Source organism: Opisthocomus hoazin, chromosome 15, assembly GCF_030867145.1.
Source record: "Opisthocomus hoazin isolate bOpiHoa1 chromosome 15, bOpiHoa1.hap1, whole genome shotgun sequence".
NCBI classification, from domain to species: Eukaryota; Metazoa; Chordata; class Aves; order Opisthocomiformes; family Opisthocomidae; genus Opisthocomus; species Opisthocomus hoazin.
In genome coordinates, this window is record NC_134428.1 from 12,986,747 (window position 1) to 13,001,957 (window position 15,211).

The window sequence follows — 15,211 nt, forward strand, 5'->3', positions numbered from 1 at the left end:
GTAATTTATGTCTGTGCATGGCCAAAGAACATCTTCTGGCTAGGCTTTGAAGCTCGATCAAAAGACAACAACTACTTCTCCAGTAGTTTGATCCCAGTCTCACACAAATATATTCAATACCAGTTTCTAGTCATTAATTTGTATCATGATCCCCTACCCTAGAAGATCCTGAAAGGCACTGGGCATTTTCTCCTCATAATGCCTCTTGAATCAAGTCACTTCTCAATTCCTTAACGGCTCAAATAATTCAAATTGCTCTCTTAAGTGCCCAGCCCTCATTTATCATGCCCAGTATTGACAGAGGTAATCCACACACTCTCCAGATGAGCAAAATAAATCAATCAAATCTTCATTAAGCCCTTGAAGGAATTGCTCTGCCTGGCTGGAATATCCAGACTGATAAAAAGTGGTGCGTTTTTTTTGTTTTGTTTTTTAAAAAGGAGCAACTCAGGTTCACTAAAATATTATATTGCACATCATAAGCAGCGTCTGTGTAATAATGTTACTTTGGTATGTAACTAAAAGTAAAAAGCCACTTGACTGTATATAGGCACTTCCACGTGACAACAAAAGTTATACATTTAAAGACATACAGACAAGTGTGTACAGCAACATTAATCAACACATATGCAGACTAGCCTCGATTCATCCCAGTAGCTGTTCAAAGATGCAGCATATGTCAGAAAAGTTTTCCAGTCCGAAGTTGTGATCTAAACCAACCACTTTCTACTGTAACTTAAGAAAAATGCGCAAAAACTTTATTTTGCCCCCTAAAGCCTGCCCTGAAAAACTCTAGTCCCTCACAGTGAGCAACAGGCAAAGTAAATTTTTTCCAGGTTAGAGCAACCAAAAGTTCTTTTCTAAAGAAGGGCATCCCAAAAGCCTCATTGTCTTAAAGTTTAATTCACTCTTCAACCACAAAAAGCTGGTGCAAGACAGAGACTGCAAAAGCGGCGCAAGATCATTCAACAAGTGACAGCCTGGACCACACTAACTGCACTGAAAAAAAACAACAAAAACCAAACAACACGAAACCTGCATCACAAAGCTGGGATGCACTACCAGCGCAGCTCAGTACCTTTAAATACAACGCATTTCATCAGCATTCGAATTTGCAATTCAAGCTAACCGAAGCAAAATGAATAAAAAAATTTTAGATGTGCTGCAGTGCCCAGTGAATTACATAAACAGTCACAGTGAACATACACAAAAATCTTAAAAACTGCCTGTTTTGAGGAGGTCACAACAACATGGCCTTTAGGGGTCTACATTTGTCTATCATTACCTACCAAAGTCAATAAGCTCTGAAGAATTCTTCCAGGCCTGCACGATGTTGGCCATGACAAAACACGCCACAAGTCCGGAACAGACCTTCTACTCCCTTCATGCAGGGAAGTAACATGCTAACGTTCATGTTAGCTAGGTTCATTAAGGTTTAACGTTTCTTACTTGCTGCCTTTCCCTTCAGTTGTTTAGCTCACCTTTTCAGCTTGTCTTTTACAGAACTTCCTGGTGTACCTTCAATTAAATTCCTTTCAGTGATGGCTTCATCTCTCCTCCTTTTTCCCACACAACCACCCGACACTATTATGTCTCTTCCTATATATTTCGGGTTCTACTTTCCTCCTCCCACGATTTCACTATTTTCAACCTTCCACCCGTCTCTAACCCCGCTGTGATGAAGAGCCCGTCGGCTGTTTTCGGCACCGAGCCCCGTCGGTCCAGAGGCGAGATGCCAGCGCCCAGGTCCCCGTGCGCCGGCAGCCTCTGCCGCAGACGGCAGCTGCAGCTGGAGCACGGCCGGAGCCATCCATCCGCGCAGCACCAAGGGCGGTGGTGACACAGGGTCGCGCCTCTGGTAAACTGCTCTTGTTGCTCCGGCTTGCTGGCAAGCTCAAGGTTTACAGCGCAAGTTCAGACAACTTTTGTAAATCCCACAAAACTGTGTTTTTCCAAGCTTCTGCACCAAAACTGTTAATGTTTCATAAACAAAAGCTGTGTGTGCATGCGCACACAGGACCAGGGAAGAGGAGAAGCGACAAAACGCAGAGTGGGAACGTGTTGCTGTGGCTTAAATAGAGTAGTTTTTCCCAGTTGTATTTCAAATTGGGATGCTGGAATATAAGTGCTCAGGTTTTTTTTGTTTGGCTGGCTGGACTCTTAACCGTCTTGACAGAGCCAAGGACTGGAAATGTTTTTGCAGTTTACGAAAAGAGTGAAGAAAGCATTTGGGAATACTGCCTCTTAAAACCTAAAATAACCTACCACTCATAAGCTCCTGTAAGAAGGCTACACATTAAGGTTAGACATGGAAAGTTTACAGCTCTGCCAGCAGGAAAACAAAAAGCAGGTAAACAGCTTAGCACAGCAGCTGTGTGAAAATTCACAAAGTATTAAAATGTTCAGGCAATGATTAATCTTTCTGCTTTTATATTTTAATAAGTCACGTACATTAAAAACATCAACACAAGGCTCATTTTACAACAGTTATAAAACACAACAGAAAACAAGAGTCTACTTGAGCATGTCTGCAACTAATCCATAAAGATAAGAGATTCTCTTGGCAGCTATAAAAATAATAAATATATTTATACACATACAAAAATCTGGCATAGTAAGAAGATAGCCCACTTCTACTGGTAGCAAAATGAAAAGTAACCTCAGTCCCCCCCTATCCTCACAAAAAGAACGTAACTGATCCCATTCTAGTACTTCAACTATTTCTCGAAGTCAATGACAGAAACCAAGAGTCTTAAAGATGCCTTTGCATAGTTACCTGAAGCGATGCTCAAAAAACACCTACACTGAGGAGTCCCACTCCAACTACTGAGCTCTGTACTTGCTCTGTCTCTCACACCTGCTGCTCACCTAGCATACAACAGAACAGAAAAAGCGCTCTTTCTTTCAAAGAAATTTTCAGTGCACAAGAAGCAGCCGAGCTGACTAAGACTGCGGAGACCCACCTCGTCGTGTCTCATCTCTAACACTTCCGATCCTTAACCTTACACCTTTCATTATCTCTGTCACATTAAAACCAAACGTCCTCTAAACAGGAGAGAGCCAAAACCCAGAGATAACACATCTTTTGGAAGGGATGGAAAAGCACTAGCCAACTACAACACCCCCACTCTTTCCAAAGGGCTCCTTTTCCAATTTGAGAATTTTGTGTTCTTTGAGCATCTATTTTCACACACAGAAGATAACCACACTTGAGACACACTCTCTCTCCTAATTTCAGTTTTATGAGCTTAAATGTCACTGCTTTCTGCCTTCCTGGACAACACGTCCAGCAACGAAACAGAACAAAAAAAGATGTTCTGTTTCCTTCCGAGGCCCCTCAGAAGAAGAAAAAACCCCAAACTGCGCTGCGTTCTCAGACAGAACATTTTCATCTGTATGATTACTTGCAACTGTTATCAGGAGATTCCTTCTTAACACACATATGTTCAATCAACCAACTTGTTTCAAAGTCACCATTTTTTCCCCTTTAGGTCAGCCTGGCGAGGAGACAAACATTCTAAAGTATTTCTTTATGGGGTTTATTATCTCAAACATATCACACTGCAAGCAGGTGAGGAACTATCAAATTCAGTTTCATTTTTTAACAGCATAATCATAGAATCTCCACTTGAAACATGACTGAGTTTTCCTGTCCCAAACTTTTGACTGCCCATCCACGGAGCAGACACTCAAGCCACACTGCAGTCCCAGTACACAAGCAGTATTTTCACTGTGCCCTTCTTTCATGCCAACATAGCTGTTACATTTCAGTGAGCCCAATTTTGTTTCGCAAGGCTTCTTTCAATCATGCCAGAACCCAGATGACAAAGTCTCAACAGTTCAGAGCTCCAGCCATTCCCTAAAATCCGATGTCAGGTAACTCAACTCAAAAGCCATACTGTTTGGTGCAGTCAGCAATAACCACATCCAATTCCAACATACTTTCGAGGTTCAAGGATTCTATAATTCATTGTTTCATAAAAGACAATTAGCACATTTAATGTTTTAGAGCAATTAAGCAAGACATTCACAGAAAAAATAAAATTTCCAGTAAGGAAAGTTTACATTACGTCTTAACCTAACAAGACACGTGGAAAGACTGCAAACTGACATGTATCTAACCTTGACTTTCAGAAGAGCAGCATCACCTTTTCAGAACACGATGTTTAACAACCAGTTTGCGAAAGACAGCGATGAGGGACCTGGTTGGGCCACGGAGACCCTAAAGGCTGGGCGGATGAGGGTAAGGGGGAAATGAGAGATCCAACAGCAGACACCTGGATGAGTCCCAACAAGTTACGGCTTGCATAATAAGAGATTTGGGTATTTAACTCAATTTCTTTCTGCCTGATCTTTCGAACTACTTGCATTTGGGATGAGAAAGAAATGCAGTCTAGTTTGCTCATTCCTAAGTCAGTGGACTAGTCAAAATTCAAATATATCGATACACAGAAATGAGCGTCGCCTTTAGGCATTCTAGGTACTTGCCTCTAGGGAAGTCATTAGAATAGTTATCAACAGTGCTCTCTTGCTTACAGACTCCCAGCCACTCTGGTTGGAAGGGACATCAGGAGGTCTGCAGCCCAGCCCCTCAGCCTCTTCTCAAAGGGCAAGTGCTCCAGCCCCATGACCTGCTTGGTAGCCCTCCACTAAATCCACTCCAGCTCCTCCATGGTCTTCCCAGTGATGTAAGCCAGGCTGACCAGTCTGTAATTGCCTGTATTGTCCTTTTAGCCTTTCCTGAAAATGGGTGTAACGCTTGCCTTCTCTTGCCTTCCTGTGGCTGGGATTTTAGGGATAGGGGGATTGATTCTACCACACTTCCTTTGCTACTTGTCTTCTGGCAAAGCATGATCCTCTGCAAGATGAACAGCATTCAAGGTACAGACATGCAACTAAGCAGCAACACAATTCCTAAAATTCATTAGATTAGATCTATTTTGTGCATCCCGATAACCAAAAGGGACACTATCAGCTTAGAATCTAGTTAATCACAAGTTAAAGCAGCTTCAGGCTCCTAAAATCTCCCCCAATCCATTTTTGTAAGACTTCAGCAACCAAGTGACCTTTCAAAACTGAAGCTCATTACACAGAGCAAACAAACCAAGCAGCTCATGAAGAAGAATCCATTCTCTTTTAACCTCTACTGCAATACTACCAGTATCATTGATTCAGTTTTAAAAATGCTCCGACACCAGCCCGAACACCAGACATACAACTCAGAGGGGGAACATGCAAGTATCTATACCCCCTGCACTAAACGTAACTTGTGTGATAATAAACAACAACTACCTGATACAGGAAAGACCAACTCTTCTGTCCCTGGCTTCTTTCTCACCTCCCTGAAAAGAGAACCGTATAAACTGAAACCCTTTCTTGATTACACCAAGTTTAGTTCCTAGCCTCTCTTCCCACTTGCACATTGTGTACCACAATGTCATAACCTCAAGTTTCTCTCTGCTGTACCTATCCAAACTGCTCTGCCATCTCTCTTTTGCTGTGCTTGTAATGAAAATACAATCTGTGCCGAAGATCCAGAAAAACCCAAGATACTTGCTTCTTTCACAAATAACCACTCTTTTCAGGCCTACCTCTACCACCTTACAAAAAAAAAAAAAAAAAAAAAAAAAAAATTACAGATTACTTGAACGTTACACTATTAAAAACAAAGTAGTATATAAGGGCACACTGAATGCACCTGGTACAAAGTTACACAGAAATAAATATGAAAAATGCACTCAGATAAGAAGCTAGTCTCTGATCTCTTGCCAGATGCCATAGGTGAATAAACCCAAAATAACCCTCAAAACATGTGGCAGAGGCAGCCCAGTAAGAGTGCTCACTCTAGTCTGTTCTAGGAAGCATCAGGTGGCAAACGATGGACTGACTTTGCTTTTCTCCGGTCCTACAGAGTCTCTCCATAACCATTCTTCCTTTTAATTGTTTCCCAAGCAGTCTTCACTATTTTGACACTATTGCTGTGTCTGCTCTCGTGAGTCCCAGCAGAATCAACAGCACTGACACGACTACTGTCACACTGCATGCAGTTATCAGGCTACACACACTCACTAACCAAAGGGCTTCAGCGATTTTCTTTGCTGTAAAAACAGAAATCTGGACAGAAGGAAGAGGTGGCAAGCAATCTGCCTGTACAGCGGGACACCACCACACTGGTAACCTCAGCTTTTCATTCACAAGACCTTGCTGCTGAAAAGTATTTTAGAGTTCTTGCGGCACATTAACAGAAGCTACATCATCTCATCCCATCACAAACGCACAGATCTTTTCTGTTACCCTATGTTACCCTATTTTAACAGCTGACAAAACATCTAAGTTTGGGACGACCCTCTAAAGGGGAATCATCTGAGAATCCGGTAATTAATAGTGGGTACTTGCTTAAGGCAGCATGAAATGCACAGTCTGTACCAAAACAGATCGTCAGCATGTGAATGCCTTCAGTTAGCTGACACGTCTGACAGATCCGCTGCTTCACGTTAAGGCTGTGCCACCCTCACTGCACACCTGGAAAAAACAACCAGCAGATAACGCACAAAGGAATGAATTATCTTGACAAACAAACTTTAACTGTGATGTTCTCTGGCCACAGACTTCTTATTAGACACACAGATCAACACAAGGTGTTTCAGATTTTGAACTGTTCAGCCCTGCCATCCTCCCCACAACGACTGACGGCATTGGTGGCGAGAACTCCATGCTCAGCATTGCCTTCTAGCTCAGGCTGCTTCAAACGCTCTCTTCAGCTACACAAGTCCTTCTGCGAAAGCTCCCACCTCTATGCGCCTTCTGTAACAGAAGCACAGAACTGGCCTACTCTGCGAAGGCTAAGATAGCAATGATTAATACGTACTTGAAGTAATACTATGAAACCATAAACAAAAGTATTAAGCAAGATTACTAGGAAACAGGCAAGTTTTGTGTCTGCTTTACGATGTACAATAGCTGCAAAAAGCATGTTTCCGTTCTCTTGGTTTTAATGCCACTTTTTCCTCCCTATTTCTGACACCAAATTATAAGTGAACGGTAGTTTGAGTGGCAACCCAAGTTCAGCTGTGCAAGAACATACAACACAAAACACACCAAACGCACACAAGGAAGCAACAGCAAACGTGCTTGAAACTAATGGTTTTCATATATTTCACTCTAAAACAGCTTCCAACCATAACTGACTCAATAATAAAAAAAAGGCCTCACATCTATTTTACTTTAAAGCACTGACTTCTGTGAGATGAGACTGTTCTGAATCATTCTCATTAATACTTTCCTTTAAGGAGTTTATGAACCTTAGGAAAAAGCTTCACAGCTACTACAAAACACATTTACGTTCAGTATTTACCGAATTCAAGTCTCTTGGTAATTTCCACATTTCTTTACTCCATTAGATGAACCTACACAGGAGATGACACAGAAGCTATGTCATCAACAACACCCACTGAAACAGCTATCAAAGTACCGGCAGCGGTAAGGTTGGGCAGCGCGAGAGAAGCTCATGCTCTTCAGGTGTGACACATGTGGACAGGGGTTGGAATCTAATACTCCATTTTGTTTCCCACTGTGCAACAGCAAGTAGCTGGCCCCAGCGTCTGCCTCAGAGATGTCCAACAGCAGCAATGAAACAGCGTCTACCTATGAGTAGGTGAGACTGGGAGGCACGTCACCTAGAAAGAGCGACTTGTTTTGATAAAGCTGTCTTCCAGCGGAAGTCCCCACAGCCTTAAAGATGACCCTCAGAAGTAGGAGATTATTTAACAGACTTCTATACGTACAAAGAAAAATATATGTACACACACACACACAAAGTTACCGCAAATCAGAGATGCTGTATTTTATCAAATGTTCCAAGTAAGATCCTTATTTCTCAATGGTGGTGAATAAGAAAATAGGAAAGGCAAGCTGAAGTGAAGCTTTTGAAGAGTACACGTTGTTAAGAGATTTAGATTCCGAGTTCTGATTGCTAATTACCAGTGATAACAGAAGTTTCAGTTTTCTTTTGATTCACACTATGGTTCTGCACAATACTTGATGGTATTTGTTGAGACATCTCTATTAAAAAGAGTTTTCCAAATAAAAGACTTAGGTTCTCTCTCTATCTCAGACATCTGAGAGGACAGATGGAAAACATAACATATGCTAAAAGGAAGATTTACAAAGCAAAAATTTTTGAAAATGTAAACCAAATTAGGATGGAAGTGTCAGATTTCTAAGCTATCCCACATGCTTTTTCATTGTATAAGAACAAACCCCAGGATTTTTCAAATCCTGTTTTTCAACTATCCCCTCCATCCCTATTTCACACTAACCTGCAGTATTTTGCTAATAGAGTGAGATTTTTGTTCACGTTCTTCTCTACTAGCAGGTAACAACAGAAAGCAAAGTCTCTAATAAAAATAAACACCAAGAACAGGCGGATTTTTTTTAATGTGAAGTTGCGGATACAACGGCAGAACACAGCATGTTGCTGTAGAAATAATTAATGGCACTGGACTATGACTCCAAGGAGCATTCAGCCAGAATAGAAAGTGAGTAATCTGCAACAGAAAGCTGAGAATCATTTCACAAGCTATCAAGAGATCTCTGGGGTACAACAAAGACTGACCCCCCAAGCACCGCCTTAATTCCTGCCTGCTGCAAGCAGGGCTTCTCCAGGAGCTCCATGCCACAGCACAAGACAGCCCTTACCACATTAAGTCACGGATAGGGGAAGAAGGAATCAATTTGACAAACTCCCAAATACATATGTAACATAATATATAATAATCGCATTATTATATAATTATGCTGTTAAAGTATGAATTTAAATAAAGGAAGGGGCCTGACTGTAGGACTGCGGACTGTCACATAAAAACAGGCTGGCAGATCACCTGCTAAACTTTTCATTTTACACAGATGTTGTGCCAAACTCCTTGCAGAAGTCTATAAAAAACCCCAAACAATGACAAAGTTTACAACAACCAGCTATCGGTAATGATTCATTAATTGGTAAGAACGAGCTGCGCTAGGCTCTCAATACATGAGCCAATTGCTAATCTTGCACATCTCCTGTCCCAGACTACAAATGCAGGCATAAAGTTATGCAGGTCAGCCACTTCAGGTGAAAAAAAACAAAAAAAATTCAGCTAGCATCAAACAACACAGCTCGAAGTACACATTTTTGCTTGGCATCATCATCTCCCATCATTACATGTATACACTAAGTCTTAAGAAACAATATTGCCATGAAATTTTACACTGTATTTTTTCCAATCCCAGCTAGTTATGCTGCAAGCACCACAAACCAAAGGACATTCCCATGAAATAATTACAACTACACGCACTCCTTCACCTACATCCTTTCAGAAGCAGCACTTCTTCCCCCAATTTTCTGCTCATAAATCCAAGCCTGTTCACTTCATGGAATTACCCTTTTTTCTTATTCCAAGGAGAGATGGAGAAAGCATGTGTATAAAAGTGATTCTTACTGTCACAGCCCACAAATGACACTTGAGTTCTGCACGTTATCATATAAAACATGAGCAGACCGATTAAAAAGGCTTCGACAAAACTTTACAACTACGCAGGAATGAATCCTTCTAAAACACACATACTACTGCTTTCACGCACACAAACAAAATCTGGTTTTACATCACCAAGACGTCAGTCCTTTTGACGTCTCAGCTAAGTGTGTGAACATAATCATAGAAAGCCTCGCTGCCTCTCCTTAAGCTACTTTGTTTTAAAGGCAGTCACCTCCTTTAAAACTGAAAACTAAACCCACTGAAAGACACCTATCTGGTTTTTTTGGCATGAGAGTAATATCAAATGAGGCTGCATATCGACACAAACTCCCTTCTGCAAAGTTTCGTAGCTCGCTGGGAGTTAGCCAGAGACGTGCGTTTCTTGGCACGTACAAAGGAACGTGCGACAAAGCCAGTCTTTCCCCAGTTTTAAAATACTGGTGCTGCGATGCTAACACACTGGGCTGTAAAGAGGACGTGAACTGCCAAGAGATCTCAGCCTGCATTTTTGCAGCTGCCGTACCTCTTAACCTATTTATGATCTGAAGTTGTGGAGGGGAAAAAAAAAACCCAACCACCAAACCACACACACGAGAAAGTATGACGTGAAAATCCAGCTCTGATGGACTTTTGAGGCTGCTCATCTCACCTTCCTTCCAACTTCACCATTAGCTCAAAACGCAGTTAAGGACACCCTCTGCTTTGGCCCAAATTACGATCTGTTGTTTTTGCAACTAGCACAGCACAGCAGAAGGCTGCAGGGTCCGTAACAACCGCAGAGGCATTACTTGCAACGCACCACCACGCTACTGCAGAACCACGATGAAGGGGCACCTGAAGAACGCCAGTGCTGCTGCTGCTGCTCCGTTCAAGCATGTTGTCCACAATCTGTGCGCAGAGTTCAGACCAAGACCAGTTCAGGAACGCTGCCAGTTTGCTGTATATTCTGCCGAAGGACCAATGCCAGCAACGTACAAAGCAATCACAACACTCAACATTAAAATAATATGCTGCCATAACCACTTACTGTAATTCTACTTTTTATATGAGTCTCCTGTTTACTTTGCAGCATGCTAGATGAGAATTCCTCATAACAGTTATGGAGGAGGTAAATGCTTCGGTAAGAAAAATATCACATATCTAATAAAGCGGTAGTTAGACAAAAGCACTCCTACCTGGCTAGACAAGGAAAAAAATCTTTCCCACGGACATTTTACCATAGGAGTCAACTCATTCAATACCGCACAGCCACAGCAAGCTAAGTTAGCAGCCACGAGTCTTAGCCTTCCTTATTGATACAAAGAGCAATGGGGCAACTGCAAAATGGGACTGTCGTGAAACTTAACAGTCACGGCGCACATTCCTGTTACCCTCTCATCCCTGCTCCCTTCTCCGAGACCACACATGTGATTTAGCTGCTTAAGTTTCCAGAAAGGTCATATTTTCAGAACTTAAGTAGACCAATTTCATTTGCACAAACTTTGCTCTGGTAAGCTGGGGAGCTATTTTTATCAGAAATATTAAAGGCAGCTAGAATTTACCCTGACAAAAGGAGTTGCTTAACATCACCGCATCAAAGCATAAAGCAAAACATAAACAAGGATGAGCAGCTGCTTTCTGCTGAGTGCTCAGGCCTGCCATCAGAACCTTCGCCACCGCACCGCTACGCTCCGTTAGAAGCACTGGCAGGCTCAGAGCCTGACTGTTCAGCAACAGAACTGCACAACCAGGCCTAACGCAACGTCTTCTAAAGCACGTCCCAGTCACGGAAGCTGCAGCATCAAACAGCGCGGGTTTATGACTGCAATTACAATCCGGTTATCCCATGCACAGCTTGCTGCTCGTTCCAGGCACAAGCATCAAACCCACCTACCCAAGGACTTCTGGTCAGAAAGGCAACTTTCCAGCTGCAACACAACTTTTTCATTTCAGCACCACTGCAAGGGAGCAGCCTGTTTCAGGTTCAGGAGCAGGTACGTGACAGCAATCACTGTTCAAACTATTTGTATCATCTGCTACAACGCACAGAAACATTCAGCAATTTTTCAACAAGGAGCATTAGCTGCTAGCAACAAACCTAGAGACTTGTTTGGGGTTTTTTTTGAAAAAGCACTTCTAAGTGCAGAAACACCTGCACTCTCAAGCAGAGAGGTATTTTTGCCTGAAGAACACCGGGATGATGACAGTGCTACGGTCATACTCCTACTTGCTTAAAATACAACCTGAGGTTTGCCATCCCTGGTGACCAAAGGCCCCCTCAGCCATGCAAAACTTTATGCAGATGCTGGAGTTTACATATCCAGCATAGAGCTCACCAAGACGCACTAGAACTTGCTGAACAGGACATAATTACGACTGGAGCATTCCAGAACAGACCAAGTGAACTTCAAAAAGGGAAAAAAAAAAAAAGACGCCGCTTCAAACATCTTCAAACTGTGCTTTTCCCGAGTTACTGTGGTGCATTTCATCACAACTTGCTTATCAGCCTCCCGTACGATATTCCGTTGCTTCCACGAAAGGGGCTAACATAGCTCAAACACAACACCTCAACTAGACATTCTCTGCCAATTCTTACTCTCAATACCATTTCTTTTTGGCATGTTTCATTTGTTTGTAGTCTGAGAAGAAAAAGATTTCATAAAAAACCCCAAAAGCCTTGAAGGACCTATAAGCTGCCACCAAACGCAGATTAAGCAAACCGAAAAAAACCCCACAGAATTTATCAGCTCAATTATAGCAATATTTTTTTTCAATCTATAAAAACGAAGCAGGCATAGCATGCTTAAGCTATCACTGTTCCTTCAACGAGATTCACTAATCTCCGAAAACAGAAATGCAAGTCCAACACACTCCGTGTTCCTAAAAAAACCACTGTTTCAGTGATTAGAACAGCTGGGGCACTGCAAGATGTCAGTACACACACATACGCACACACGTGCGTACTTACAACAGGCACGCGCTCGCTGGAAATCAAAAATTTTGATGCGTTTTATTACCTACAAACCCCTGACAACTGGGGGGGGGGAAAAAAAGCACGACGAAGATGCTACGCGATGTACAGACAAGTCGCCGCACCTGCCAGCCTGCTGGGCATGTTATCACGAGAGCAACCCCGCAAGTTACATTATTTATCTGCAAATTATTTGGGTTTTATTTAAGGAAAAAAAAATAAAACGCCGGGAGCGGGTCAAGCCGAGTGCGAGCGCCTTCAACCAGGATCACAGGTGGGGAGAGAGAAAAAAGCGAAATATTAGTATGCTGCTCAGGAGTTTTTCTTCCGTAGCGCGTCGCAGGGGCACAGTGGAAGAAGCTGCCTTGCAAAGGGGTTTTAGTCGTGGGCGAGGGATGGGTTTTCAGGAGTGGAGATGGAAACCCCGACCGTCCCTCCCGGAGCCAGGGGGTCGGTGTTTCTGCCGGAGGGACTTCTCCCCTTCCCCACCCGCTCACCTGAGCATCCCAGCCGAGGTGTCTCCCTCCATCCCTTCCCCGCTAAACCGAATCAGCGACGAGAGGAAAGGGAAATACAACTCAACAAAAAGGCCTTACCCCGATCTCTCCCGATCGCTATTTATAGCCGGGACGGTACTCGGCGTACGGGTCCCGCCCGGTAACTTCGACTGGAGGAGGCCCAACCGCTCCGGGAGGGATCGTTCCCCCCCCCTTTTCCCGGCACCTCGCCAAGCCGGTTCCCACCCCCGCCGGGGACCGAAGCAGGGCGGGCGGTTCCCCACCGGCCCTCCCCGCCTCCGGCGGGCGGTCGGGTCCGACTGCCCGCGGAGGTGGGGAGGGCCGGGGTGGGGGTGGGGGGAACCGCCAGTGAGGCCCGCCCGCCCCCGCAGGCCTTACCTGTGCTGTCGCTGGCGGAGAAACCCGGCGAGTTGAGCTTGGCTCGCTTGGGGTTGGGCGGCCCGTCGAGTAAGTTCTCCGCCATGGTAGCCGGCTGGGCCGTCCGAGGAGAGGCCGCCGAGCCGGTAATCGTCGGAAACGGTGGGAGCGGAGCCTGAGGAGGGGGTGAAGCTCGCTCTCTCCCCTCTCCTCCGAACCCACCGCCGAGCAACAGCGCCGCTCAGTGCCCGACCGGCGGCGGCCCCCGTTCCCCCATACCCGGGCCCGGGCCGCCGCCGCCGCAGCAGGCCGCAGGGGAGGAGGGTTCGGGGCGGGGTGGGGAAGAACCCAGCGCCCCCTCCCTGCCGGCCTTCGCTCCTCCCGGCCTCGTCCCCCCCGCCCGCTCGCTCGGCCGCGGCGGAGGTGCCCGGATGGCGGCTCAGGCAGTCACTCGGGGAGCATAGCGCCCCCCCAACACCTCGCCCCGTCCCCTCCCCTCCGCGCCGGGGGGTTCGTTCCGGCCCAGCGGCGGCCCCCGCCCGCCGCCCCCGCCCGCGGATGAACCGCGGCCGAGGTGGGGGGGGGGGGGGGGGCAAGGAAGGGAGGGGGAAAAAGAGGATAGAAGGGGAGGGGGGAATTTAAAAAAAAAAAAAAAAAAAATCGGGAAAAAAACCCGAAAACACCCAAAAAACGCCCCAAAACAATGAGCGCGGCGCGGCGGCGGCCGCGGCTCCCGGTCCCGGTGGCGGCGCTCGGTTGGCTCCGGCCGGTTCTGCCCCGCTGCCCCGAGCCCCTCTGCCCGTCGGCGGCCGCTCCGCGCGGCTGCCCGTATCCCGGCGGGCGGCCCCGCTGCCCCGGCCCGGCCCGGCCCGGCCCCGCTCCGCTCGCGCCGCGCTCCGGCTCCGCGACAAGATGGCGGCTGTTGATTCCTCAATTAAAAAAAAAAGTTTTTTTTTCTCTTCTCTTTTCCAGAGACCATGGGGGCGGGGACGGGGCGGGGCCTGCGCCTGGCGTCACCGCGCACGGGGCACGCCCCTCCCGCCCCCGCCGACGCCGGAAAGGCGCGAGTGGTGCCGGAAAGAGACGGGGCCGTCCTCAGTTGCTCCGCGGAGGGGTTCGGGGGTCGGCGGCGGTGCTGCGCCCTACCCCGCTGTCTCCCGTGCGCTCGTTCCCCTCAGGGACCCCCTCGGTTGTTCCCAGTCGCTCACCTCAGTCTCCCCTATTTGCCCTTGTCAGGGTTCCCCTCGCAGCGTCCCCTCTGGGTCTCCCCTCAGTCACCTCACAGTCGCCTCCCCTCCGCTACCCACAGTCTCCCCTCAGTCCCAACCACCGCAGGTGTCTCCTCTGAGCGTCCCCCTCACAGCGTCCCCTCTCAGTCCCCTCACAGTCACCCCCCTCTCCCCCACAGTCTCCCCTCTCTGTCCTGCTGCAGATACCCCCTTGCAACATCCCCCTCACACTATCCCCTCTCAGTCTCCCCTCAGTCCCCTCACTCTCCCCTCAGTTCCCTCACGTTCACCCCTCACGCCGTCCCCTCTCAGTCCTGTCATAGAAGTCCCCTCTCAACGTCCCCCGCACACCATCCCCTCGTGAGGCCGACACAGCCACACATGAGGTCAACTCTCCGACCCGAGTTGATTGGAGCCGGACCCAGCTCCGCTTTACAAACACCTCGCACTCTATCTAGACAGACTTCCCCAGCCCGAAACAGGTTTATAGGACTGGAGCTCACACACTTCCATGCATTTCCATACTGGTTCCCAACCTGAGAAGCAGGTTGTATGAGCCCCAGCAACGTGACGTGCCAACGTGGCAGCAGAACTCCCCATACCCAAACTGATTGCTCGGGGCTGTTTTCATCGCCTACATGTTGG

General features: G+C 46.3%; 1 protein-coding gene across 5 annotated transcripts in view; it reads right to left on the bottom strand.

Annotated features, from left to right (window-relative positions):
- CREBBP (CREB binding lysine acetyltransferase) overlaps positions 1 to 13,867 on the bottom strand; it is a 97,276-nt gene extending 83,409 nt beyond the window's left edge. For all 5 annotated transcript variants that reach the window (XM_075436032.1, XM_075436031.1, XM_075436030.1 and 2 more), the window contains exon 1: positions 13,359 to 13,867. In XM_075436032.1, coding sequence (XP_075292147.1) covers positions 13,359 to 13,443 — 85 coding nt within the window. In that variant the 5' untranslated portion in view covers positions 13,444 to 13,867. The remainder of the gene's footprint in view (positions 1 to 13,358) is intronic.
- Between the last annotated feature and the right edge of the window lie 1,344 nt (positions 13,868 to 15,211).